Genomic DNA, 24166 nt, shown 5'->3' with positions numbered 1-24166 from the left:
GATTATGGTTTACTCTCGGTGGCGCTAAGAGTAGCGTCCTGAAACACATATTTCTAAAACGCCGAATTTCACTTGAAAGAAAGTGCATTAACTTATAGAAATGTCGTTATTTTTATGATAAGCACTACAGAATTTATTGAGATTCCCTGGAAATAAAAGACTAGAGTATTTTCCAATTTTTTTTCCTTAACTTCGTACAGTAGATAATGCAGAGCTACGGTCGCGAAATCGTTCATGGCGTAAGAACTCTGATCTCTACATAAGCAATACCGCCGCTATTGCCCACCCCCGCCGTAGGTATTAAAGTTTGATACATTTTTCAGTTCCCTTAAATTTGTTGGCCACCGACAAATTCTTATTTTATAATTTGTACAATTTTCCGCGATCGCTCGGTTCGACCGATTATTCGATGCTAATGAACTGGGTCGTGTAATTTGACTAGCGTATTACAGGAAGCCAACTTGGGACTACGCTCAACCACCTTTCATCCGGTACACGCGGTTGTCGTAAGAGCGAAGCACGTCGAGTGACGTTTTAACGGAGTGCTTCGCCTCTTTAGGGAGATACCCCGTCTTCCAGCGAATGTTCAGCGCGAAACGTTGACTTTGCTTTACCTGGAAAGATGGCTAGATACGGCCAGAGACCTGACAATGCTCTGAAGAGGGCCAACGGTAAGTCCAACTCCCAACGGGTGGACGTTCTAATATGGCTGATGGCCTCCCCAAGTATTTCGCCGTTCTGTCACCCCTTGACATGTTCCAGGCCACTGTTCTTCCGCCCAATAATTTCATCTTCAATATATTCATGCTGATCTTTTTTTCTCTAGTTTTTAATATTTTTTTATATACCAATATGTGTATACATTATGTAGTAAATATTACCTTGAACCATCTTAGTTAACGTGTTAGTTATTAAATACCTGATAAAGGTATTTGTGTAAGCTATGCTTTTCTGGACTTCTCAAGTCGAGAGATCTATTAATAAGCATCTACTGGCAAAAAGTAATATTTGCATTGTGGTGTCCCCGATTTTTGGAATATTTATGTCCTACAAATGTCCTGGTCGTGTTTTGGTCCATATGGTATGAGGTAGATGTTAGCGACCGAACTAGATGAGTATGTAGCACGTTAAATATATAGATCTTTTGAATGATTGCCAAGTAGAGACGTCAAGACACAGATAATGGCATAAGGCTGTGTCTGGATGATAGACTCGAGGTATTCTCGATTTTTAATAAGGATCTTGAGACAATGTTAAATGCAGACAATTTTGGGGCTATAAAATGATAATGTGCTTTTCTTTCTTTACAGAATTCATAGAAGTCGGTAAACCTGCCAGGGCATTGGATACTTTGCAGGAAGTCTTCCGCAATAAAAAATGGACTTACAGCTGGTCGGAATCGGTGCTCGAGCCGATCATGTTCAAGTATTTGGACCTCTGCGTCGAGCTGAAGAAAACTCACATAGCGAAGGAAGGTCTCTTCCAATATCGGAACATGTTTCAGTCCGTCAACGTAGGGAGTTTAGAAAATGTAATCCGTGGTTATTTACGTATGGCAGAAGAGAAAACCGATGCCGCTCGAAAACAAAGTCAGCAAGCTGTCATAGACATCGACGATCTAGACAATCTCGCCACCCCGGAGAGCATCCTGTTGTCAGCCGTAAGCGGAGAGGACGCACAAGACAGAAGTGACCGAACGATTCTAACACCCTGGGTAAAATTCCTTTGGGAGTCATACTGTCAATGTCTGGAACTACTGAGAACAAACGCGCACGTGGAAACCCTGTACCACGACATCGCCAGAATGGCTTTTCAATTCTGTCTAGAATACAGTCGGAAAACCGAATTTCGCAAGCTCTGTGAGAAACTGCGCAAGCATTTAGAAGAGATCTGCAAACTCCCGCAGCTTGTCTCGAACGTATCGATCAATAAAGCCGAGACTCAACAGTTGAACTTGGAGACTCGCCTGAGTCAACTGGACTTTGCAATACAGATGGAACTTTGGCAGGAGGCTTACAAAGCCATCGAAGACATCCATGGACTGATGAACCTTTCAAAGAAGCAACCACTGCCAAAGACCATGGCGAACTATTATCAGAAACTGGCCATGGTCTTCTGGAAAGCTGGGAATTATCTCTTCCACGCTGCTGCGCTATTTAAGTTGCTACAGTTACATCGAGAGATGAAGAAGAACATGTCAGTGGAGGAGCAGCAGCGCATGGCAAATCGGGTCCTGCTGGCCACCCTGTCGATTCCTCTGCCTTCGGCCCACCCAGAGTTTGACAGATTTATAGAAACCGACAAGAGTCCGTTGGAGAAGGCGCAGAGACTAGCCATTCTCCTGGGTCTGCCCCAGCCTCCGTCCCGGACATCTCTCCTCCGAGACATCGTCCGCCTCAACGTTGTCTCCCTAGCATCCCCACAGCTCCAAGACCTATATTCCTGGTTGGAGGTGGAATTCGACCCGTTGAAGCTCTGCGGCCGAGTAGACGCGGTTATACAAGCCCTGCAGGCCGACGAGACGAGTCCCTTGCTGCAGTACATCCGGGCACTTCAGGACGTCACCTTGGTACGCCTGGTGCACCAGGTATCACAGGTATACCAGACCATCGAGTTCTCGCGGCTGCTGGAGCTGGCCAAGTTCACCTCCAAGTTCCACCTGGAGCGTCTCCTGGTGGACTGCGTCCGCTACAACGACATGCAAATCAGCATAGATCATGGTAAAAGGTGTGTCCACTTCGGAGTGGACCTCTCCGAGGCCCAGAGAGAGGACCACCCCGATGGGCCAGTTTTGCAGGCGATGCCCTCGGAGCAGATCCGTTGCCAGCTGGTGAACATGGCGACCGTCCTGCACAGAGCCATCGTGGTGATCAATCCGAACAAGAAGAGGCAGGAACGCGAGAAGCTGCGCACCTCCATGGTGACCTTCTACCACGAGACCAAGCAGAAGGAGCACCAGAGAATCCTGGGCAGGCACAAAATCATCGAGGAGCGGAAGGAGTACATCGAGCGCATCAACACGGTCAGGGAGGAGGAGGAGATGCGGCGCCAAGAGGAGCTGCAGAAGCAGCAGCTCCTGGCCGAGCAAAAGAGGTTGGAAATGGAGCGCGAGGAGCGAGAGCGCAGGCGCCAGCAGAGCGAGATCCAGCAGATAAAGGACCGCCACCTCAAGGAGAAGATGCAGCAGATCTCGCAGACAACTCACGGCCAGAAGGTCCTGAAGAAGCTGGACGAGGACGAGATCAAGAAGCTGGACGCGGAGCAGATTGCCGCCCGGGAGGCCGAGGAGCTACAGAAGGAGCGCCGGGAGATGCAGCAACGACTCAAGTCCCAGGAGAAGAAGGTCGACTACTTGGAGAGGGCGAAGCGGATCGAGGAGATCTCCCTCCTGGAGAAGGCGGTCGAGGAGAAGAACGAACTGGCCAAGCAGCGGTGGGAGCAGCAGGACGCGGAGAGGATCCTCGCGGCTATCGAGGAACGCCAGGAAGCCGTGGCCACGAAGGAGCGGATGGCGCGCATGAAGGAAGACCATGATGAATTCATGGAGAAAATCCTGGCGGAGCGCAACAGCGTGTACCTAGAGAAGCTGCACGAGTTCGAGAAGATCATCAACGAGGAGCGCGCCAAGAGGTTGCTGAAGAGAAAACAGCAGAGGAAGGCAGAGCGACGCGCCACGTGGGAGACGGAACGCGCGGAGGCCGCGGAGAGGAAGCGCCAGGAAGAGCTGCGCATCAAGCAGGAGGAGGAACGCAAACGTTTGGAGGAAGAGAGAGAGAAGCGAGAGGAAGAGGAACGCATCCGGAGGGCGGAGGAAGAGGCCAAGGAGGCCGATCGCCTGGCGAAGCTGGAGAAACAGGCCGAGATCATGCGTGCCAAGAACGCCGCCATCGATCGCATGCTCGACGAGGAGCGACAGAAGGACACCACCGAGATATCCTGGAAGGACCGTGGTTCGCGCGACTCTACGACTTACAAGACGCGTAATCATTTATTTTTATGAATTTTAAGGGTAGAGAATTTTAAGGAATTTCAGCGCGACTTAACGTGGACTTTTTTTTTTACAGCCGTGACGTCCTGGCGACGAGGCGGTGACTTGAAGGACAGCAGCAACCCAAGGGAGGAACGACTTCGGGATGACAGAGGAAGCACCGGGTTCGATCGATTCAGGCGCAAGGATGACGATAATGATCGGTTCAGGCGTAAGGATGATGATAACGACCGATTCAGACGCAAGGATGATGATAACGATCGGTTCAGACGCAAGGATGATGATAGCGATAAGTATGTATTGGCACTATATGATTGTCTGTTTTATGGGATCGTTGGAATTTTTTGGAGTACACGGTTTTAGTTGTGTACAGAGGAAATGCAAATTAAATGGAATTGTGTTGTAGAACGAGAAGAAAGCCAGAGGGCGTGGATGGGAAATTGAGTGACGGACGAGATGGATTGAACAGAGACAGGGGAATGGGAGGAGGTGGAGCATTCGATAAGAAACCAGCTCTTGGAAGCTCCTTCTACAGGAAGGACGAGCGACCATTGGATCGGGTAAGGATTTGTATTTATATATAAGAAGGATAGAGGTATTTAATGTGAAAATTATAATTGCGGTTGGGGGGGGGGGGGTTTAGCCTTACTTTTTTCTTAATGTTGCTTCCGTTAACTGCTGCAGGGCTCAGGTGGATCCTTCTCTCGAAGCTGGCGAAGCAGTACCAACGATGGGCCTCCAGCTAGATCCTCCGAAATGACACCACGTGTACGCGAGGCACCTATTGACAGGTCCATTCGTCAAGAGAGACCGGAACGTCAAGAATCATCAAAGCCCATGAGCTGGCGCACCATTGGAGATAACAGGGAAGCCCCGAAAGATAATCCTGCAAAACGAGAGGAGAGGTAAATTCTGATTATTATGCATGACACAAGAGAATGGAATTGAAATGCTGAGGAACACGTGGTGTAAGTAGTAATAAAGATTTGAACTGCTCAGACGAAGAGCGAAGCCTCCCTGTTTTTGCATTCCCCCCTAACTTGTTATAACCAAACCTCCACCCGTAAGAAATTCGTAACAGAAGCGAGGAATGTTGGAGAAAAGGGAAAAGCAACATGTTCTCAGATAATATTTCGCTTCCATGTGATCGAAGGCTTTGACACGTTAAGTTATTGTGAGATCTTAAAATTGTTTCAGAGCTGACGAGATAAGAAGGGATAAATTGCCATCGGAGAACAACCAAGGGCGCGAGAGCCAACCGGAACAGGATGGCTGGGCAACGATCGGTCGTCGCTAAAAATAAAATGCAACAAAACCACAACGTCGGAGGCCACATTGTTAAGCATTAGGTTTAAACACTTACTAGCACAGAATTTTCTAATCAGCACGAGACTATCGTGGACTTTTTATTATTCATGAGGCCATTTCATTTCACTTGCCTCTGCTCGGTGCGCTGTAAAGAGATCGGAGACAATGTATACAGTTAATACGATATTCCTTTGTAAAAGCATCCATGAGACATCTTGGATTTTAAGTCACGTAATAAAACCTATACATCGATGTCTACTTGAAGGATTGCTGAAAATCAATGTGATCTTATTTGGTCGGTCTACTGCAACAGTAAGTATGTTAAATTTGCCATTCAAAATAAATTCCTAATTTCTGTACATACAACCGAGGTTGCAGAAATGAAGCACATAGTCCCGTAACCAGTCATTTTATGATGCCTTAGAACTATAATTGCATATTTTTGTTTATAATAAATCTCGACTACATTTAATCATATGATTTATCAATTATCCACCAGTGGACGCTGTTGTCGGTTTCTGTGGTGCAACTTCTTTGTTGAATCGAGTTTTAACTGTTTTTATCCTGTGGTGTAAACAAAGTGAACGAAATTGTACCCTGTGTACAAGTTTAACTAAATTCATATAAATTCCATGAACGCGAGAACGGTTATACTCCGGTCCGACCATGGCCCGGTTTTAACTAGATCGAATGACATTTATAAGGTCAAGTTAGTTAGGTTATATTGTTTATGAGGCTTCTAGCGATAGGCTCTCGGAAACATAACCGAGCTTCGAAATAAAGCGTGACATTCATCTACAGTACTCCAGTCGAGCAAGTATGTTTTTTTTTTTTTCGTACATATCTGTTGATTCTCGTTTATCTCTTGAGCAATTAGCCGCGTGTGCAATATCAGTCACGTGGTGGACAATCGATTGCTACACGGATTGACTTTGCAGGGCACTAAAAAGTCAGGAAAACTCACTCTGTAAGTAAGATTCAGAATCTTCAAGATGTCCACGAGGTTCTCTGGGATCAAATTGGGACCACCGATAGAAGTGTTCGCTCTGTCAAAAGCATTCGCAGATGATCCCCAGGAAACTAAAGTCAATCTAACGGTAGGAGGTAAGCGATTAAAATTCCATTCACTGCGATGTAATCTCCAGCTCTATCTTTCGATCTATTGGTTGCTAATAATGCATCTGAAAGTTATAATGTATGAGTTTAATTCTATGTATTGCTTGATTAGCTGTGTCCCTGAAAGCTGACTACAAGAAACATCAATTTTCATCTAAATAGATTCTTTAAACATGACCTTGATTGACATTGAGAACCAGACAATGTGTACGAGGTCATTCTTGTACAATGCATATCAATGGAACACTTATCTTACAATTAATAATTGAATTCTCAGTTTATCAATGCAACTTGTTACCTTATCTGTTAGAATTGTATAGTCAGGAGATAAAAATATATGTTCATCATGTCAAAAACTGTAGATTAATATCTTATGGGTTATTTATTTTTTCAGCTTATCGTACAAACGAAGGCAAGCCATGGGTTTTGCCAGTTGTACGGAAAGTCGAGAAAGCCCTGGCTAATGATACGTTGCAGAACCACGAGTACTTACCAGTTTTAGGCCTAGATGCGTTCAGTCGAGCTGCAACGGAATTATTACTTGGTCAAAATTCAGCCACTCTTTTACAGGGACGTGCTTTCGGTATACAGTGCCTTTCTGGTACCGGTGCATTACGTGTAGGTGCTGAATTCTTAGCTCGTACCCTAGGCTTTGATACGTTCTATTATAGCAGCCCAACTTGGGGTAAGGATATTATAAATCGTAACTATCCAAGAATAAATTAAGGTACGGAGTGATTAAGTTTTGACAATTTTGATTTTACAGAGAATCATAAGCTGGTGTTTATAAATGCTGGGTTTAAAAAAGGATGCGAATACAGATACTGGAATCCTGCAACCCGTAGTATTGATATTGACGGCCTGCTGGCAGATCTGTCAGATGCTCCTGAGAATGCTGTGGTGATATTACATGCCTGTGCGCATAATCCTACAGGGTGTGATCCAACACCAGAACAATGGGCTAAAATTGCCAGTGTAATTGAAAGTAAACGGTTATTTACATTCTTTGATTGTGCCTACCAAGTGAGTTGATTTTGAAAAATTCTCATGAGGACGCAAATGCCTTAGAATAATCGAAATTCTTGTAATCTAGGGGTTTGCGAGTGGTAATTTGGATCAGGATGCATATGCCGTGCGCTACTTTGAAAAACTTGGCTTTGAATTTCTTTGTGCCCAAAGTTTCGCCAAAAATTTTGGTCTTTACAATGAAAGAGTTGGCAACTTAGTCGTAGTAATGTCCGATCCGAAGGAACTAATACAGACTAAGTCACAACTGACTCTAATTGTTCGTGGAATGTACAGTAATCCACCAAATCATGGAGCTCGGATAGTTGCTTCTGTATTAACAAATCCTGATCTCTTCCAAGAATGGTACAATGCTTATCTCTGACAATATTTTTATGGTTGTGAACAAGACCGTTAATTTGGGTATACCTGGACTGATTTAACAAAACGATTTTACAACAGGAAAGAACACATCGTTACAATGGCGGAAAGAATAAAAGGTATGCGTGCAGGACTGTACGAAAGACTTTTGAAGTTGGGAACTCCAGGAACTTGGGAACATATCATAAATCAGATTGGAATGTTTTCATATACTGGGCTCAATGGTAAGACCTTTTTTTAGAATTGCCATTCTTTGTGCTAAAGCAGAAAAATATATTTGTACATTGTATCTTTTAGAGAGACAAGTTGAACACCTAAAGGATCATTATCACATCTATGTGATGCGCAGTGGCCGTATAAATATGTGTAGCCTCAATGAGAAAAATTTAGATTACGTATCTCAAGCTATTCATGACACTATAAAGAAATTCCCTTCGGTAGACGAAAATTGTGCTTGATAGAGGGATGGAAATTAAGCCGATAATATCTGTCTTGATCATCGAATATGTTGAAAATATTCTAAAATCTGAGAAATTGACGTACAAAATACTGGATATCATAAAACAAAATTGTACAGTGTCACTTAGAGTTTCGAGATTTTTGTAATGACTTTCGTTTTTGAGAGAGTCAAGACGTAACTAAGAGGAAAGAGTAGAACTCATTACTGTCTAATATATATCAAGTGTAGTAGTGTTTTTATCCTAAACAATGATATAAAATACTATTATATGTTTATATCAGTAAATTTGGATACAATTAATGAATAATAAAATCAGAGCTTAGGGACGATCGAGCCCCATTGGCTTCTCCCGGTTGCGTCACTGCTTACATACCAAAAAGAGTACAAAGTATTATCTAGTATTATACTGCAAAACTAAAAAAGTGACGATTAATAGTTTTATAATATTCAAAACTAATTTCCAACAGCCAAAACTAATGCCCTATAGACATTTGAGTCAAACACAAAAGCCAAATTAAATAATCCGATACTTCCAACAGACATCACTGAATTGTATCCAAGAAAGCTTATACTTTTTGTATATAATGTTAAATGATAAATCATGAGTCTGTTTGATACAAGAATAATGTATATTTTATAAAGTAGTATATACAAAACTTCGTACCAATGATGCCATCAAAAAGTGATGTTTTTTTGATATCCTGATAATATTTCCAAAGTGTAAATGAGATCGTGGGGAAGAAATGTATGTATGCGAAAACTTATAGATGTAACGGACTTGTTACGTACTGCATACTAAATTTTCTATTTTCTCATGTATTTATCTAAAATTCTGCATTTCCACATGAGAAAAAAGTTTGTTGATATTTAAAGTATAATATAAAAATAGTATTTGGTGAACTGAGGATATGACTGGATAATAATAGTCAATAATTTTTTGTTGAACAATGTTTTGTTGAATTTATATATATGTATGTATGTATTTATTCGAACAATTTGTTATGAATAAAGTTGGCAATTAACACATGACGTTTTAATTACATTATATTACTCTTATGTTAATACCTGTACAATATATTGTAGAAATAGTTTATCTCAATCATTTTATAGCTAGATAAGTTTAGTTTGTAATTATATACAATATAAATATTTACAACATTTACTAGGTGGTTAATGAATCGAAACTCAACTGCTCCACTTGGATGTCTTCTTTTTAAAGGTTTCATGCCCATCGGAGTCAATAGCGGAGTAATATCCCATACCCTCGTATTTACTGCGCATGTACAAAATATATCCTGCGCAACCTGTTATTGCTATAATTCCCAAGCCCATTATGATAGCATTCTAAAAATAAGTAATACTTCAATGAATTAACACAATTTAACGATAATCCTACCGTTCCCCATACTCCAAAAAAAAAAACCCTCCTCTTTTACAAACCATTGAAACAAATAAATTCTCTCTATATTAGAACTTCTAATGTCATAACAAATTTATAACTTTAAAAACGTCTTATTCTTACCGGTTTGGCATATAATTCATAATTAATAGCACGAAACATCATAGTACTCCGAAGTGACCGTATACCATCGCCCGGTGCTGGGTCCTTATTTTTCTGCTCCATCCTTCAAATATTATTACAGTAGTTATATAAACAATATTTAACTTTATTTATACACAGCTTCCCATTCGAACTAATTTCGTACTTGGATTTGACTTCGCCACTGGTATTGCAAAACATGAGATACTGCCAGTGGTGTTGCAAAACATGAGTATGCGAGCCGCTAACAGCGACTGGTAGATGGCACCGCCATCCCGAGTGCGCGAACCCCTACCAGAAATTCGTTGCACTGCCCTTGGGGACAAAACACGGTGAAAGCTAACGTACGAAACCAGAGGGAAGCACAGGATGCGATCTCGCGACTCTGCCCGTAAGCAATCTCCCAACTCATCTCTGTTTCTGACTGTTTCTGACAGGGTTCGCGAGATAAGTAATATGGCTGCCACGTGTAATCAGATTAGTTCCATTCTCTTCGACCGAGCCGCTGCGACGAGCGACAAAAAATTACTAGCTGCCTTAATCGTCCAAACCATTTTTTTATGATTTCTCAGGAGCGGTCTCCTCCGATTTTCGAGTTTTGAACGGTTTCTCGGCTTCCTGCGCGCTCAAATACGTGGTCGCGCATAGATGCGAAAACTTTTAATGGCATTAGCATAGGAGGTAAGTACGCGATTCTAGATGCTTCAAAACCCATTGCCCGATTACTGCATACGCAATATTTAACTGGACAGGGTCCGCTATGAATTTCAAATTAGACTGCCTGTTTATCTATAGTTGTCAGCTGGGTTCTTTATTTTTATCGCAGGAAATACTCAAGGAGCTGTGTAGTTATCAGGGTACATACATACATACTTATTTGACTCAGTGCCTAACAGCATCGACGGTTCAATGTGTTACCTTGATCAGCATAAGCATATTATATAAGAGCCAGTTTCACTGAATTTCCACTGATCATTACAAAATAACTTTCTGAGACGATAACTCGTACTTCGTTTCAGTCTTCTTTCTTTGTCTCCAAGGTACCTGGTTTAATATGGTATATTGTACATAATTTAATAGTACATTGATTATTTCTGCAAGCTGTGAGTTGAATTAGACGATATATATGAATTCTGAAGTGAATGTTTCATTGTCGAATTGTACTTTGTACCCTAAGTAAGATTTTATGTCTCACATTTTGTTTCGATTATCTTAAGAAACTTCCATGGGTCAGCTTGGTTCAATTCTGAGCTCCGTCAACAGGTTGTCAGTATTTTAATGCCACGTTTCTTAATCTTTACCATAGGAACTTGATAAATAGACACATCTTATATAGTATAGAATGAATATCTTTCAGGCTTCGTCGGACTAGAAAAGTACTGCAGATACTAGGGTTTCAATTTTGAAAATGCTGCACTACGAGGATGTTATCATCGAAGATAAAGGAGCCTCTTCAACCGAAGCAGGGGTTCGCCATCGTATACCTTGGAGCGATCGGATGTCATTGAATAGCGATATACCAGGATTACACGAAGTAAAGGAACTGTTGGAAGATGACGATGTTAGCTGCCTTGCCGAGGAGGAGGATGGTGTTGGATGTCCTTTACCATCGACTCCTGAAGATGATCACTTATTGGATTGCGAGGTCTGCATCTATTAAATCAATAGCAAAGATGATATTGTTTTCTTGTTTTTATAAAACATTAATAAGAGTATTAAATGAATTACTATTTACAATTGTTTCAGATGACAGAGGTTTTGAAAGCTGGAGTCCTTAGTAACGAAATTGACTTAGGTGCCTTAGCTCATAACGCCGCAGAACAGGCTGAGGAATTTGTTCGTAAGGTGTGTAGCACTTGGAACTTATATTTTCGATACGATATATAATTTTAAGTAGGAGATTACTACGATATTTAAAGGATTTTATGACTATATGTTTTCATAAGATCTCACTATTTTTCAAGGTATGGGAAGCATCCTGGAAGCAGTGTCATTTCCGAAATCTGCCACGGTGGCTGCAGGACAACGACTTTCTGCATGCCGGCCACAGACCACCTCTCCCTTCCTTTTACGCCTGCTTCAAAAGTATCTTTCGTATTCACACTGAAACAGGCAATATTTGGACGCATTTGCTGGGTAAGTTAATACTATTTCTTATTTTTTTATATGTGATGCAAAAATAGAAGTCAGTGTTTAATGAGTATTTTGTCCATAGGTTGTGTGGCTTTTATAGGGATCGCCGTGTTCTTTTTATCACAACCTCCCGTTGAGATTCAACTGGAAGAGAAATTGGTATTTGGGATATTTTTTGCTGGAGCGATCATTTGCTTGGGACTATCCTTTGCTTTTCACACGGTACACTGCCACAGCGAGTGCGTTGGGAAATTATTTTCTAAGCTTGACTACTGTGGTATCGCGATGCTCATTATGGGCAGCTTCGTACCATGGCTATATTACGGTTTTTACTGTGATTATCAGCCCAAGTTGATCTACTTGTCGGTGGTTGTAATACTTGGAATAACGAGCATCGTCGTTTCACTTTGGGAAAGATTTGGTGAACCTAATTACAGGCCATTAAGAGCTGGTGTGTTTATGGGTTTTGGCTTTAGCGGGGTGAGTAACATCGATTTAATAAAGTTAACAGAGAAATTTAATTATTTTCAACAGGCCGAGACATAAGTTAAGGTATATTTGCTGAAGAGAATTTTTTATTTTAGATCATTCCAGCGGTTCATTACGCAGTAGCCGAAGGTTGGTTTAAAGCTATCAGTCAGGCTTCGTTGGGATGGTTAATTCTGATGGGATGTTTGTACATACTTGGAGCAATGTTCTATGCATTAAGGGTACCGGAACGATTTTTCCCTGGGAAATTTGACATATGGGTAAGTCGATACATCGATGCTTATGAAAATGAGTTAAAAAAAATATTTCTTGTTGATCATATGTTAAAATGTACTACGTGCAATTGATAATTATTAAATTTATAATATTTTCGTTTAGTTTCAGAGTCACCAAATATTCCACGTACTAGTAATTGCAGCGGCTTTCGTGCATTATCACGGAATAACAGAAATGGCCATGTATCGGATGACAGTGGGCGACTGTTCAAATTCACCGCAGATGATAGCGTTTTAGTCGTTCATTCTTAGTTAGTTAAAATTCCTCTCATGTCACAGCATTTAATTTGCACGAATTCGACAAAGCACGGAGTCTTATTGCATAAGAGGGTGCGTCGGAAGAATTCTAATTTGAAGTACCTAGGAGAACTCGAGCACTGGTCTAGTACTCTTGTGGGTTTTCTTAAGGATCTTATTTAATTCATTAAGTTCATCATACGCGTTAGATTCTGTATCTACATGTATAGACCATGTTGTTTTTTTTTCTTTGTTAGAAGTTTTCATGGGAGTTTGTTCATATTTTCTGTAGATTCTATATTTTATATTATTTTTATCTCAATCGCGCTGGATCGGCTTGAATGTTAAAGATTGAGACTAAGGCGCCAAATGTGAAATCCTTAAAGCATAGCGATGTAAAGTATTTACATTTAGATATTACCTTTGCATAATTTTTGCCTACACTCGGGTCCAAAATGTACATAGTATTTCATTTGAGGTTGTCAGGGCCGCGAATACGGTGCATTTTATGACATATTTGGAGGACTTGTACTTTTTACGTTTATTTTTCAATCCTAACTGCAATGTATACACGTCACTTTTGAAGACTAAATGATATATAACTTGTACAGTATGCACGTGTATGGATAAAGATTTAAAACAACCTGTTTCTTCTACAAAACGTTCTAACGATAATTGATTTTTCCTCCGTGTAATCGAGTTGTAACGCTACAAACTATTGAAATTCCATGCGTAGTGACATTTCATCAGAACCCAAGTCTGACTGAAATTTGTTTTTGTATGTTAAAAAGCAAAGGACAAATTCTTTTCCCATTTCGTACAAAGGAGCTTGTATATACAAATGATCAACAATGTTTGACTACCTCATTACGTTAAGCAATTAAGTAATTTCTTCGGACACACTAATGAAATGCTTTGTACATCCGTGTGTAGCATAAAATGAGCTCGGAGAATTGCTCTAGTTGTATCGAATGTTCACATCTGACTTGGCTATTGTTGATGTTACGGTCAATTTCATATACAGTGTTTCAATGTATCTATTATTTGAAAGATGTAGTTTGGATAAAAAGGAGAACAGTTTTGGGGGGGGTCTTTGGAAACAAAATTTAACCTACGAATGAAAACAAAACATTTGTCAAAATTATAAGAATAAGTGGCATGTTTTTGGTATGCGACCAAAATTTACGATCCACTCTCACAGGTGCATTCGACATTCTAATTTTGTTTTTGCCATGGCTAGTAACAACGAAATGGTCAGGTATTATCTCACGTGTAATCTATTTGCGAGAAAAGGAAGATAACTTTATTTTTTTAGAGCAGGTCATTTCTATCACCTGGATTGTTTACATGTATTAAAGTATTAGCAAGAGCGATCCTTGAACAACTAGATGTCACGTTGATGGTCCCAGGTTCAAACGAGTAGCAAAGCGGACGATAAACAGGTGATGTAATTGTAATAAAACTTTTGTATGTTTTCTATAAGTTTATATCTTTCCAATGTCTACTCGTTGTTACGTGGCACCGTCGAACTTCAATGCGAAAGCCAAGACATAAAGAAGTATTGTGTCTAAACATATTCTGAAAGCATTATTTTCTTCTACTAGTGAAATGTTTAGTATGTAGAACAACTGTTGTTGAACTTTTTACACAAATAAAAAGGAATGTTACTAACAAATTGGACACAATATGCAGCTTAAATGTTTTATTTGCTTTTCCTAAAAATCCTTTTTAGGAATAAGATGTTTAAAAATATCGATGTATTGATTGAAATTAAGGAGATATAGTTTTACCCGGTTTTTTAGAAATTCGTAACAGGAGCGACCGTATTAAACTCGTAACGATCGTAGCACCATCTGGCAATATTAGAAGAAGCTTATTCATATCTGTCCCTAGCTGCCCTTCGATTCGATTTCACTGTTGAAAGAAATGCCATTAGTTGGATCCAACGGAATTGTCCAATGAGAATAAAGTTTTGAGTCGATGATTTAGAAAATTAAATCATTGGTTTTTATGAAGGCTACGTGAAAGACAATATAATGAAATAGAAATATGTTTTATTAAAACTGCGATAATTGCAACACTATTTCATGAAAACGCGGGCGTAACTGACCTGAACAATTTATAACCTCAAAGCTGACTGGCTGTGCGGTGCGCTGGTCCGTTCAATTCACCTCGGTATGACGAAGCAAATTCTTCAGGAAACTCTTGCCGTCAAAACGAAACGGCTTAAACTTGGGGTTCTTCGCGTTCGCGTTCCCTCGAGAAAAAAGCAAATTCTGTTTCATGGCAACAGACGGAAAGAGATCTATCAAAATGGTAAGAGCACACGTTTTGCATACAAGCTGAGTTATGAACGCGCATACAGTGACTTTGCCTTTCAGAACGATGTGCCAACGACACAATGACGTCGTTAGCATTATTTACTATAAAGATATGAATTTATTAAAACATTAAAGAGTATTCTTTTAAAAATGATTTTGACGAAGCTTGGAATGTCAATCAAAGTATTCCTGTAGAATTTTACGTGCATTTGGTTATTTCTAAATTGGTCTGAAATTGCCATAGTAATTTCAGCGAAGCTTTGTAAGAAAATGTTCTAATGGCACAATTTTATCTTAGGATCCTCTGTCTCCTGGACCGTGTTTGGACATCAGCGACGACGAGCTCGTTACAATATCGGTACGTGACTTGAATCGACAACTTAAGCTACGAGGTTTATCACGTGATGAAATCACACGCATGAAACAGCGCAGACGAACTTTAAAGAACCGTGGATATGCTGCAAGTTGCAGAATAAAGCGAATCGAGCAGAAAGATGAACTTGAATCAGAAAAAACTCAAGAATACCGTGACATGGAAACCATGCAAGAAGACAATAATAGGATGAGAGAAGAAATTGAATCGTGGCATTCAAAGTATTCAGCGTTGAAGAGATTTGCTGCTGAAAAGAAAATACCCCTTCCTTCGGAGTTGGAGACAATGTAGACATTCCATTTATTCGGACAAAGCAATATAGGTGAATTTTTACTCATAGAGACATCTATTTAAGGATTAAATTGGTTCGTGTCCGATTAAGATAAGAAGAGAAAGAATTAACATACACGTATCTCGTTAACTACACACTGTTAAAAAATCATTTTCAGTATCGAAAATGTTCATAACCTGATCAGTGATTTTAATATCAATTATATTATTTCATGGTCTGTAACATCTGCATTCGTAAACTGCTCCATATTGGATGTTTCGACAAGTAAATGCAAGTACGAAAACTTGTTAGAATAAAACACAAATATACAAAGCTTCAACTGTTATCGCTCGATATGCTGTAGATGCAAATTGGCTTCTTAGAAATTGGATGTATAGCATAAGTAGTAACCATAGCAACACGGTGCTGTAAATATTCTAGGAATTTATTAGCAAAGAGCCGATTATTTTCATGAACTTCTGGATGGATCGCATACTCTTCTATCTGAAAAACAAAAGTGATTACAAAAGAACAGCCGGGAATACGAACAAGGTGAAGAGTGGGAGATTTCTTCAGACCTTCATCCAAGTACACCGAGAGATCTCTCGTTCACATTTCTGAATGTCACGAGTAAGAGGTGTAAGAAGAACGATCATATAAATATCGGAACAGCCAAACGCGTACCGATGACCGTGACGAAACGTGAGCAGACCTTTGAACGTCGTCTGTATACCTGTCTCTTCTAAAACTTCCCTAACTACGGCTGCCTCAATATCCTCTCCTGAGAACAAACGTTACGAGATTATTATCAAGAAATATTCCTTTTCTTAGTAAAGAAAGTTAAAATAGTAGACTGAATTAAAGTGAAAGAGGCGACCTGGTTCCACATAGCCACCAGGAAGTTTCCACATAGACGAGGCAGGAGAGTGTTTCTCCTGAATGACAAGAATCTCGTTGGTCTGCTCGTCGAAAACGAAACCGCCTACTCCGAGATTCGTGTGAGCGTACGGAGGTACATTGCATTCCTGATCATCGGGCAACCATCGATACATAGTAACGGATTCCTCTTTAGCATGATGGAATTTGAATCGATTCCGTGCCAGCACGGGAATCCAGTCGCTCTCTGCGAGACCTACGCGAAACCATATCGTGCGTCTTCGTTCCTCCAGCCATTTATTCAGAGATGCTGAAAAAAGAAATTCTAAAGTACTTTTTTACTTTGCAGCGTCGAGTTGAATAGGTTATTCAGTAGGGAGCCTCCTGATTGGTCGATCGCTCGACCAATCGGCGTGCTCGCGATAGCGACTGCCACCTGTACTTCTACCGGTACAACGGAAAGTGGACGCGCGCAGCACATCTGCATAGCCGTGTCTCATGCTCGACGCGCAAAATCCAAGTTTCCACGGTACCTTGCAAACGTTCCTGCAAGTCGGAAAACTTGCACCGTTCGATAGCAGAGTCGACGACGACGCCATTATAACGATCCGTGGTGCCCTCAAAGTATCTTTTCTCTGCGCTACTCATGCCGTACGTCCACGGAGTTAATTGCAGAAGTGACTTTGACTTTTCTTTTAAAGATGCTCGATTACGTTCAAGAATCACTCGGATAAATGCCGGAGCCGCGACACGGTACATTCGATCACTTGATCCTCCGTTGCGGATAAATTCACTTTTGTATAAAAACGAGGTTAATTCGAATTAATAATGGCCGTCCTCGTCCTCTGATCGAAGTCCATCCAGCAGGACCACACACGGTACTTATGTAACTACACCGTCATGCTTCTACGAATTATTATCACCAATGTACTATGAGTATATCGTGCAAGAGCTTATGCAGTTTTGAAATGGTACGTTGGTACATGCACGGAGCCTATATTTATGAAGAGGTCAGCGATCAATAGGCAACTCAAGGTGGGTTAGGAACGACACGAGATTTCTACCGTGGCAATCCATTATTTTTTGGCACCGCTTCTAAGTGAATTAATTGTGGGCGATTAGGTGATTAGCGTTAATGGAAACGGATCTAAGCGTACCGGAATAGCCATTCGAGCTCTCGGTGCAGGTACCATTAACAAATTTAATTACACATATTAATCGGTAGATCTTCAAAACGAAGCGTTAGAACTATTCGATCTTGTCATAAAACGTAGGTTTACCTCATCTTATCGGCAGCTTCTGTACCTCGTGATGAATTATTGGTCCTTGATTTTTTAGAAACAGGAGTGATATTTATTCATCACATTTTAAGTTAAGACACAACTGCTCGAGGATACCGCCTTGCTGCACATTGTATAATGCTTACATAGTTAGGTACAAATAAAAATCATAGCGACATTACACGGAATAATGTACAAATTTCCTAAAGATCAAACGAGCGCGACATGCTCGAGAAACAGAATCGGTACCGAAGGAATGTCAGGGATACCTACGTAGGTACGACTCCCGTTTCTTTGCCGACTCGAGGTAAGAAAGGACATACGTTCGATCGGTCCGATTTCTCCCACCGAGGACGAAACGAATCTATGTTACACGGTCATTGCTCCAGACACGCGACCCATCGGCCATCCCGCACCTTGCGGAGGTTCGGCAAGTCCTCCGACTTCCTCGGACTTCGATACGCGGTACAAATATTACATAAGCTTTCGAAAAGAGAGTCGACCGGCAGACCGCGCGTCTCGGTCTCGAGTCAAATTCCCCTCGAGGGAACGATTCGCCTCCGCGCTCGAGGGTGTTACACCGAGAACGGTTAACCAGCTGTGTCTTCGATGTACGACCTCCCTCGTTACATTATCGCGATATATATGTATATATATATATAGGACTTACATACTCCGTACGTAATACAGACATAGATAAATGTATATGCGTATTTATACACGTATAGAATTAACGGCGAAAACGTCGGCCGCGTTGCGTTCGGAAAGGAGACGAGTCGGCGCCCTTGAAATATATCTTACAGTCCGCGGCGCTCGTCCTCTCTCGATATAATTTCCAGTCGACAGTCCAGCGATACTCCAAGGAGTATCCTGCAAGATTCGGAGATTCGCCTCGACACGGAAAAGAAACCAAGGAGAGATTCGAGTTTTCCTCTCGGCGGCAGACCCGAGGTCATTCCCGAATACGGGCCTGGCAACGCCGTACAATCCGTACGCGTCGATTGCAAATAAATCAATGGCATGCGGCGTTCGATCGCGCGATTACTCAGACGGACAAATTATCTACACGCTCGCAAATAAATAAACGGCTATCACAATAAACACGCGCCCCTCGCGCGTTGCCTCGCGAGCAGCCAAAGCCCTATTCTTTGATTCGGAGCAAACTCCCACTAGGGAATCCCGTATCCGCTAGCAACGCGAAAGCGAAATCCGAGACGCCGAGTTTTAGAAAAGCGCTACTTCGAGTTACCTAGCGTCTGTACAAAAAGGAGTCACCCGAGACCGTCTAAAATGACGATCTCGCAGGATCCGTCCCCGAAAGCCTCCTCGAAGATGCCGAAGAGGGCCGAGCCCCGTCGATTCGCGGAGTACCCTCGTACGTGCTCTTGGTCGTGTCCTTGGTCGTCCGCTTCCTCGGCCCCTCGTCCTCGCTCCACGGCGGCGTCCGTCCTTAGCTCTTGGAGTGGACGTTCGTCTTCTGGGCCTTCTTCTTGCGGGCGGCCAGCATGTCGTAGAACGGGTTGTGGGATATGCTCTGCCTGAAAATTGCGAGCGACCCATCGATTAAACCGACCGTCTCGGAAAACAAAGGCTCGGGCTACGAGGAAACGCCAAGGGCGCGGTCGAGAACCCACCGGACGCATTTGATCCACTCGTCCTTCTCCTCGTCCGTGGCCGCGGACATCCGGTAGACGGTGTGCTTTCCTGAGACAGAGGGAACGAGCATGGGTGGGGAGTTTGCGGGGGGTTCGGCGGGGACGGCGGTCTCGGCGTACCTTCGACGACCTTGCCCTCGCTGTCGGTCTTGCAGGCCTTGATGAACTCGGAGCCCGCGGCGTAGAGCTCGAAGCAGTGGGGCTTGTGCCGGTCCTGGACCTCCCTCACCTGGATGTTCTCCAGGGGGATGATGCCCCTGGGCTCCTTGTCGGTCGTGTACTCGAAGTAGTAGAGGCAGTTGTCGTTGAGGATGAACCACCGCCTCTTCCAGCTCTTGTACCGTCCGCCTGCAACAAACGCGTGGACCCTCGGTATCGAAGCGCCGCGACTGGGGCTAGGTGGTTATTTACCTGCTGTCTCCGTCAGGGCAGCAGAGGGACAGAGCGGTAGAGTGTCAGTGTGGAGGTAACATCGATCGACCCTCGACTATCGTTTCGCTAACGCTTCGGTAACGCTTCGGTAACGCTTCGGTAACGCTTCGGTAACGCTTCGGGAACGCTTCGCTATCGCGCTATCGCCCTACCGGCGGCCCGGACCTCGCTCCCTCGGGGTCGCGAGTCGAATCGAGTCGAGACGAATCGAGTCGAGTCGGGACGAGACGCGCTCCGGGGGGTTACCTTGTTTCCAGAGCCAGCCCTCCTTGTCGGGGTTGAAGAAGGTGTGCATCAGGTCGTTGCCGTCGTCCTCCGGGATCTTAAAGGGCTCCGTCTTGATGCTCTCGTAGAGGCTCTGAAAGCGGCAGAGGTGAGCGGGGGCGGAGAGAGGGGTAGACGGGGGCGACTCACCACGAGGAGCTCCCTGGGCAGGTCGCCGCCGTTGTTGATGCCGCGGTTCATCGAGATGAACTGCTCGACCGAGGGCTTGTCCTTGACGCTGGGGTTGTGCAGGGAGGTGTTGAGCATGATGATGGCGAAGCTGAGGACGTAGCAGGTGTCGGTGTTGGTGAAGATGTTGGGGTTGAGCTGGCAGTACCGCTGGGCAAAGCACTCCATCATGCGGTCGATCTTCTGGGCCTCGCCGGGCAGCCGGAACGACCAGAGGAACTGGCGCAGGGCCTGGACGAGGATCAGGTCGGTGAAGTCGTGGAGCTCGACGAACGCCCGGAGGACCCTCTCGTTGAAGTCGTGTCGCTCGCCGAGGTAGTCGCCGATCGCCGTCTTGTTGAGGCCCTCGCCCTTGTAGAGGAACTGGGCCACGTCCTCGGGGGTCGCCGTGAGCAGCCCGTGCTCGATCAGGTACTCGATGCCCTTCTTCGGGTCCATGTTGAACTTCTTCCGGCCGATCGAGGTCTGCTTCGCCTTGTTGGAGGGCTTGGACTCGTCGGGCGCCAGGCCCCCGCCCTCCAACGTCTCCATCTCGGCCACCACCTCGCCCAGCTCATCCTTGAGTTGCTGCAACGGATCGTCGTCCACCTGAGCGCGCCCGGCCGACCGTCGACCCGACGCCGGTCCGACGCCGGCCCGACGCCGGCCCGGCGCGCTCCCTCGCCTTCCCTCGCCCTCCCTCGCCCCTCCCGACCCTCGAGGACGGCTTCGGCGATAACCGCAGATAACCGGAGATGGCCCGAAGGCGCGGACGCGGCCTTGGCCGAGGCCGGATCGCGCTGCCGACGACAATGGATTCGCGGTACGGCCGAGTCACCGCGATCGGAAAGCAAGTGAGGTCATCGCCGAAGAGTCGCGTCGGCCGAGGAGATTCGGGCGCACTAACCGTGGAGACGGAGAGGGCGCCGAGGTCCCAGGCGCTCTTGGCCTGCTTCCGCTGGGCCTTCTTGAGCTTCCGGCCGGGTCGCCTCAGGCTGGAGAACCACCCGGCGGAAGGAGGCTCCCGCCTCTCCTCGCGGCCCTCGTCCAGCGCGTCGACCGACCGCCCCGTGAAGATCATCGCGCGGTCGTCGCGGGAACCATCCCGGACCAAGGGGTCGCGTCGACGATCCGCACGCGCGCGCCGTCGGACCGGGACTGACGGGGACCGACGCGCGGACCGATGCGGGCCGACTCGGGCGTTATCGCGGCGCGCGAGCGCGCGTGCGCGTGACGTCGCGTCGCGCCACGCGGCGCGGCGCGTTCGACTCTAACCTCCGGACGATCGGCTCGCGAGGGAAACGATTCGGGAGAAAAGGTCGACTCGCTCCCTCGCGTCCTCGGCGGAAGCGAAGATCTACGAGATTTACGAGGACGAGTCGCCCCTCCTCTCTTTCGAGCGGGCAGGAATCGCCGATTCAGCTGCGAAACGATAAGCGAGCGAGACCTGCCTTATCGGCGGGGATAAACGTTCTCGTAGTACCGCTCGGCATCCGCTCGCGCGTCGCTCTCGCCTCGCCTCGCCTCGCCCGAAGAAAGGGAAAGAGGAGAGAGAGAGAGAGAGATAGAAAAGGAAACGCGTCCTCGTCCGGTGACCTTCCCCGAAAACACGGCAAATCCTCTCCTCTCGGCGATCCATCGACCGATCCGATCCGCGCCGCTTTCCGACGAGTTCCCGAGGAGGGCGATCGCGGCCAGAGGACGGCGAGAGGGAGAGGAAGAGTTACCTCGGCTTGGCACGCTTTCCACAAACAGAAAAGCACGGAGCACATCGGGTTCCTTCCGGTCGAGAGGGCCGGGCACCCGCCGGGAGGTGCGCCTCGGCCACGGACTAACGAGACCTAGATGGTCGGCGAGGTGTCGCTCCTCGCTCGACCCGTGTTTACCCAGCGCCCGTCTCCTCTCTCCCTCCCCTCTCGCGTGCGCCAAACGACCCATTTTGCAAGGGCTTCCGCCAAATCCTCTCAAGGTCGCCGCCTCTCGACGCCCTCCTCCCTTTCTTCGGTTTCCTCGATTTCCCGAGGCCCCGACGACCGGAATCCGATTCCGAGAAAGGCCCGGGAAGGAGTCAAAGGCAGAGGAGGCGTTCTTTGCCAACTCGCGCGGAAGGCCTTTTTCCCCGCGATCGGCGAGCCGTTCGTCGCTCGAGAAGCCCCGAGAGCCCGTCGGGTCGATGAGTAAGCCGGGACCGCGATAAGGCCGCGGGCGCGGAAGTGCCACCGGGACTTATCGCGAGCGACCCGTGGATATTTCGCAGATATTTCCCCCTATCTCCCTTTTCTCCCGGACTCGGTAACGTCGGTGGTGGGCGAGCGTGGCGAGAGTTATCGCGGTCAAAAAGGATCGCGTCGGGCGCAAATTGACCTTATTCGACCAATATCCGATACGTTCTCGGTGGACACCTGTCGATCGTCGGTACGGCGGAGCGCTCGCGGCGGGACTCGGCACTCGCGCCATCTCTGGAGGGAATCCGCAAGCTCGTGCCCCCGAATACCTTCTTTCCGTCGAGGCGGCAAATTTGAAACGGCGCGCCGCCACCCCTGTTTCGCCGGGACACGAAATTAGCGGAAGTCGTTCTCCGCCGACCCGTTTCGAATCGCGCCCCGATCGACTTGCTTTCATGCCGAGGGTTTACCTACTATTTCTCCTTCTATCGTTTTCTCTCCCCTTTGCCTTCCTGCCCCAAAGGTGGAGGCCCTGCCACTAAGAAACCGTCCTCTTCGAACTCCGGACCCACCTGTATCTCCAGCAGGAGCTCGGTCTTCTTGCGCCTGATGTCTATGAGGATCTTCTGCTGTTCTGGCGTCAGTTCTGCAAGAGGAGGGCACCGGATCAGACGGAGATTCCAACAAATCGAGAGCAGGAACAGGGGTGGCACGCGCCTGGCGCCGAAACCGTCCCGTTAGGGCCAATTTGGCTTAACCTCTTCTCTAAAAATAGTCCCTCCAAGTCGAATCGGGGAGCAGGGCCCGGAAAAGCTCGCTCGTCGAACGTTCCCGGGCCTCTGGGTTCCTCGAGCGGCCTTGCCGGATCGACGGAGGGAAAACGACTCGATAACGAACGAAACGTCGATCCCATCGAAACTGGGAGGGACTCCGATGTTTACGTCGATTGAAATTCACGAGTCGGGGCTCTACGAGGTCCGAAACGACCGAGACGCAGCGAATCGGTCCTTCGACAAAGTCGAAAGAAAACGGGGCTTCGGAAAGGCGCAGCCCCGTTTTGTTTACGACGTCTTTCGGGGCGGCCGAGACGCAACGACTTGGCCGGTCAATGGGGCACGACGCACGCGCAGTCCCCGGGAAAGCTCCCCGAGAGGCCCCGCCGTCGGTCGTTTTCCTCGACCCGTTCCTCACTCACCGGCGGCCGTGCCGAACTGGTCCACCTGGTGGCCTCCGGAATTCACCCCGGAACCACCCAGCCCGTCTAATTCCTGCCACATCTCCGGGCGTCCTCGCTTCCAGGGAAACGCACTCGCACGCACGACCGCGGCCGCCTCACCCGAGCAGCGCCATTTTGGAACTGCTGCCCCGTGGCGCCATCGCTCCCTTCTTCTCTCGCCGCCCGCCCGATAACCCGGATTCCCTTCCGACC

At 45.7% G+C, this 24166-nt stretch overlaps 7 protein-coding genes and 1 long non-coding RNA gene across 17 annotated transcripts; 4 read left to right on the top strand and 4 right to left on the bottom strand.

Moving 5' to 3' along the window:
• The first annotated feature begins 464 nt into the window (after window positions 1-464).
• On the top strand, window positions 465-5560 carry LOC105701708 (eukaryotic translation initiation factor 3 subunit A). The gene is made up of 6 exons (XM_012428677.2): window positions 465-671; window positions 1311-3980; window positions 4065-4281; window positions 4395-4548; window positions 4673-4893; window positions 5186-5560. Exons 1-6 carry the CDS (start codon window positions 623-625, stop codon window positions 5283-5285), a joined length of 3411 nt encoding a protein of 1136 aa, XP_012284100.1. The 5' UTR covers window positions 465-622; the 3' UTR covers window positions 5286-5560.
• Window positions 5561-5824: 264 nt separating this feature from the next.
• Window positions 5825-9284, top strand: LOC105701710 (probable aspartate aminotransferase, cytoplasmic). Its single transcript, XM_012428683.2, has 7 exons — window positions 5825-6113; window positions 6235-6400; window positions 6807-7097; window positions 7179-7435; window positions 7506-7783; window positions 7880-8022; window positions 8096-9284. Exons 2-7 carry the CDS (start codon window positions 6289-6291, stop codon window positions 8254-8256), a joined length of 1242 nt encoding a protein of 413 aa, XP_012284106.1. The 5' UTR covers window positions 5825-6113; window positions 6235-6288; the 3' UTR covers window positions 8257-9284.
• Window positions 9285-9428: 144 nt separating this feature from the next.
• LOC105701714 (small integral membrane protein 8) lies at window positions 9429-10102 on the bottom strand. The gene is made up of 3 exons (XM_012428691.2): window positions 9965-10102; window positions 9781-9883; window positions 9429-9602 (listed from the first exon to the last, which is right to left on the bottom strand). Exons 1-3 carry the CDS (start codon window positions 9997-9999, stop codon window positions 9444-9446), a joined length of 297 nt encoding a protein of 98 aa, XP_012284114.1. The 5' UTR covers window positions 10000-10102; the 3' UTR covers window positions 9429-9443.
• A 186-nt stretch (window positions 10103-10288) lies between these two features.
• Window positions 10289-14607, top strand: LOC105701711 (adiponectin receptor protein). Of its 6 annotated transcripts, none has more exons than XM_012428687.1 (8): window positions 10289-10479; window positions 10625-10655; window positions 11156-11443; window positions 11545-11643; window positions 11763-11934; window positions 12014-12411; window positions 12516-12680; window positions 12799-12933. In XM_012428687.1, the coding sequence occupies exons 3-8, from the start codon at window positions 11207-11209 to the stop codon at window positions 12931-12933; spliced, it is 1206 nt and encodes a 401-aa protein (XP_012284110.1). In that variant the 5' UTR covers window positions 10289-10479; window positions 10625-10655; window positions 11156-11206. The 6 variants fall into 6 exon arrangements, with proteins under 6 accessions (XP_012284110.1, XP_012284108.1, XP_012284109.1 ...); XM_012428686.2 differs by lacking the exons at window positions 10289-10479; window positions 10625-10655 and adding exons at window positions 10662-10838; window positions 11016-11064; XM_012428685.1 differs by lacking the exon at window positions 10625-10655.
• LOC105701716 lies at window positions 11344-15163 on the bottom strand. The gene is made up of 4 exons (XR_001104247.1): window positions 15043-15163; window positions 11752-11901; window positions 11534-11660; window positions 11344-11451 (listed from the first exon to the last, which is right to left on the bottom strand). It is a non-coding gene; the product is annotated as an uncharacterized LOC105701716 (long non-coding RNA).
• LOC105701713 (transcription factor MafK) lies at window positions 15080-16231 on the top strand. Its single transcript, XM_012428690.2, has 2 exons — window positions 15080-15248; window positions 15552-16231. The coding sequence occupies exons 1-2, from the start codon at window positions 15216-15218 to the stop codon at window positions 15915-15917; spliced, it is 399 nt and encodes a 132-aa protein (XP_012284113.1). The 5' UTR covers window positions 15080-15215; the 3' UTR covers window positions 15918-16231.
• LOC105701715 (nucleoside diphosphate-linked moiety X motif 6) lies at window positions 16039-17984 on the bottom strand. Of its 2 annotated transcripts, none has more exons than XM_023434900.1 (4): window positions 17307-17984; window positions 16775-17083; window positions 16476-16678; window positions 16039-16401 (listed from the first exon to the last, which is right to left on the bottom strand). In XM_023434900.1, the coding sequence occupies exons 1-4, from the start codon at window positions 17530-17532 to the stop codon at window positions 16234-16236; spliced, it is 906 nt and encodes a 301-aa protein (XP_023290668.1). In that variant the 5' UTR covers window positions 17533-17984; the 3' UTR covers window positions 16039-16233. The 2 variants fall into 2 exon arrangements, with proteins under 2 accessions (XP_023290668.1, XP_023290669.1); XM_023434901.1 differs by having other exon boundaries at window positions 16327-16397.
• Window positions 17985-18103: 119 nt separating this feature from the next.
• LOC105701709 (cytohesin-1) lies at window positions 18104-24077 on the bottom strand. 4 transcript variants are annotated; one of them, XM_023434896.1, is made up of 7 exons: window positions 23933-24077; window positions 23310-23383; window positions 20555-21160; window positions 20387-20498; window positions 19829-20056; window positions 19688-19757; window positions 18104-19591 (listed from the first exon to the last, which is right to left on the bottom strand). In XM_023434896.1, the coding sequence occupies exons 1-7, from the start codon at window positions 24012-24014 to the stop codon at window positions 19504-19506; spliced, it is 1260 nt and encodes a 419-aa protein (XP_023290664.1). In that variant the 5' UTR covers window positions 24015-24077; the 3' UTR covers window positions 18104-19503. The 4 variants fall into 4 exon arrangements, with proteins under 4 accessions (XP_023290664.1, XP_023290666.1, XP_023290665.1 ...); XM_023434898.1 differs by lacking the exon at window positions 23310-23383 and having other exon boundaries at window positions 23933-24066; XM_023434897.1 differs by lacking the exons at window positions 23310-23383; window positions 23933-24077 and adding an exon at window positions 22300-22417.
• Window positions 24078-24166: the final 89 nt, after the last annotated feature.

This window comes from Orussus abietinus, unplaced genomic scaffold (genome assembly GCF_000612105.2).
Source record: "Orussus abietinus isolate OABI.00-Male unplaced genomic scaffold, Oabi_2.0 scaffold30, whole genome shotgun sequence".
NCBI classification, from domain to species: domain Eukaryota; kingdom Metazoa; phylum Arthropoda; class Insecta; order Hymenoptera; family Orussidae; genus Orussus; species Orussus abietinus.
Note: the sequence above shows the minus strand (reverse complement) of the source record. Positions and strands in the feature narration are given on the sequence as shown.

What these genes read in the sequence shown, in the direction of transcription:
- LOC105701708 (XM_012428677.2), top strand. Translation starts at nt 623, where the DNA reads ATGGCTAGATACGGCCAGAGACCTGACAATGCTCTGAAGAGGGCCAAC. An exon ending in TGCTCTGAAGAGGGCCAACG is followed by an intron (nt 672 to 1,310) that starts GTAAGTCCAACT and finishes CTTTCTTTACAG; the next exon opens with AATTCATAGAAGTCGGTAAA. An exon ending in AAGGATGATGATAGCGATAA is followed by an intron (nt 4,282 to 4,394) that starts GTATGTATTGGC and finishes ATTGTGTTGTAG; the next exon opens with AACGAGAAGAAAGCCAGAGG.
- LOC105701710 (XM_012428683.2), top strand. Translation starts at nt 6,289, where the DNA reads ATGTCCACGAGGTTCTCTGGGATCAAATTGGGACCACCGATAGAAGTG. An exon ending in TTATAGCAGCCCAACTTGGG is followed by an intron (nt 7,098 to 7,178) that starts GTAAGGATATTA and finishes TTGATTTTACAG; the next exon opens with AGAATCATAAGCTGGTGTTT. An exon ending in TCTTTGATTGTGCCTACCAA is followed by an intron (nt 7,436 to 7,505) that starts GTGAGTTGATTT and finishes CTTGTAATCTAG; the next exon opens with GGGTTTGCGAGTGGTAATTT.
- LOC105701714 (XM_012428691.2), bottom strand. Translation starts at nt 9,999, where the DNA reads ATGTTTTGCAATACCAGTGGCGAAGTCAAATCCAA. An exon ending in AGTGGCGAAGTCAAATCCAA is followed by an intron (nt 9,884 to 9,964) that starts GTACGAAATTAG and finishes TAATATTTGAAG; the next exon opens with GATGGAGCAGAAAAATAAGG. An exon ending in ATGAATTATATGCCAAACCG is followed by an intron (nt 9,603 to 9,780) that starts GTAAGAATAAGA and finishes ACTTATTTTTAG; the next exon opens with AATGCTATCATAATGGGCTT.
- LOC105701711 (XM_012428689.2), top strand. Translation starts at nt 11,207, where the DNA reads ATGCTGCACTACGAGGATGTTATCATCGAAGATAAAGGAGCCTCTTCA. An exon ending in CTGAGGAATTTGTTCGTAAG is followed by an intron (nt 11,644 to 11,762) that starts GTGTGTAGCACT and finishes CTATTTTTCAAG; the next exon opens with GTATGGGAAGCATCCTGGAA. An exon ending in TGGGTTTTGGCTTTAGCGGG is followed by an intron (nt 12,412 to 12,515) that starts GTGAGTAACATC and finishes TTTTTATTTTAG; the next exon opens with ATCATTCCAGCGGTTCATTA.
- LOC105701713 (XM_012428690.2), top strand. Translation starts at nt 15,216, where the DNA reads ATGGCAACAGACGGAAAGAGATCTATCAAAATG. An exon ending in GAAAGAGATCTATCAAAATG is followed by an intron (nt 15,249 to 15,551) that starts GTAAGAGCACAC and finishes ATTTTATCTTAG; the next exon opens with GATCCTCTGTCTCCTGGACC.
- LOC105701715 (XM_023434900.1), bottom strand. Translation starts at nt 17,532, where the DNA reads ATGTACCGTGTCGCGGCTCCGGCATTTATCCGAGTGATTCTTGAACGT. An exon ending in CTTGCAGGAACGTTTGCAAG is followed by an intron (nt 17,084 to 17,306) that starts GTACCGTGGAAA and finishes TTCTTTTTTCAG; the next exon opens with CATCTCTGAATAAATGGCTG. An exon ending in TGGTGGCTATGTGGAACCAG is followed by an intron (nt 16,679 to 16,774) that starts GTCGCCTCTTTC and finishes GTTTGTTCTCAG; the next exon opens with GAGAGGATATTGAGGCAGCC.
- LOC105701709 (XM_023434895.1), bottom strand. Translation starts at nt 21,653, where the DNA reads ATGATCTTCACGGGGCGGTCGGTCGACGCGCTGGACGAGGGCCGCGAG. An exon ending in GCGCCCTCTCCGTCTCCACG is followed by an intron (nt 21,161 to 21,479) that starts GTTAGTGCGCCC and finishes GATCCGTTGCAG; the next exon opens with CAACTCAAGGATGAGCTGGG. An exon ending in CGAGGGCAAGGTCGTCGAAG is followed by an intron (nt 19,758 to 19,828) that starts GTACGCCGAGAC and finishes CCTCTGTCTCAG; the next exon opens with GAAAGCACACCGTCTACCGG.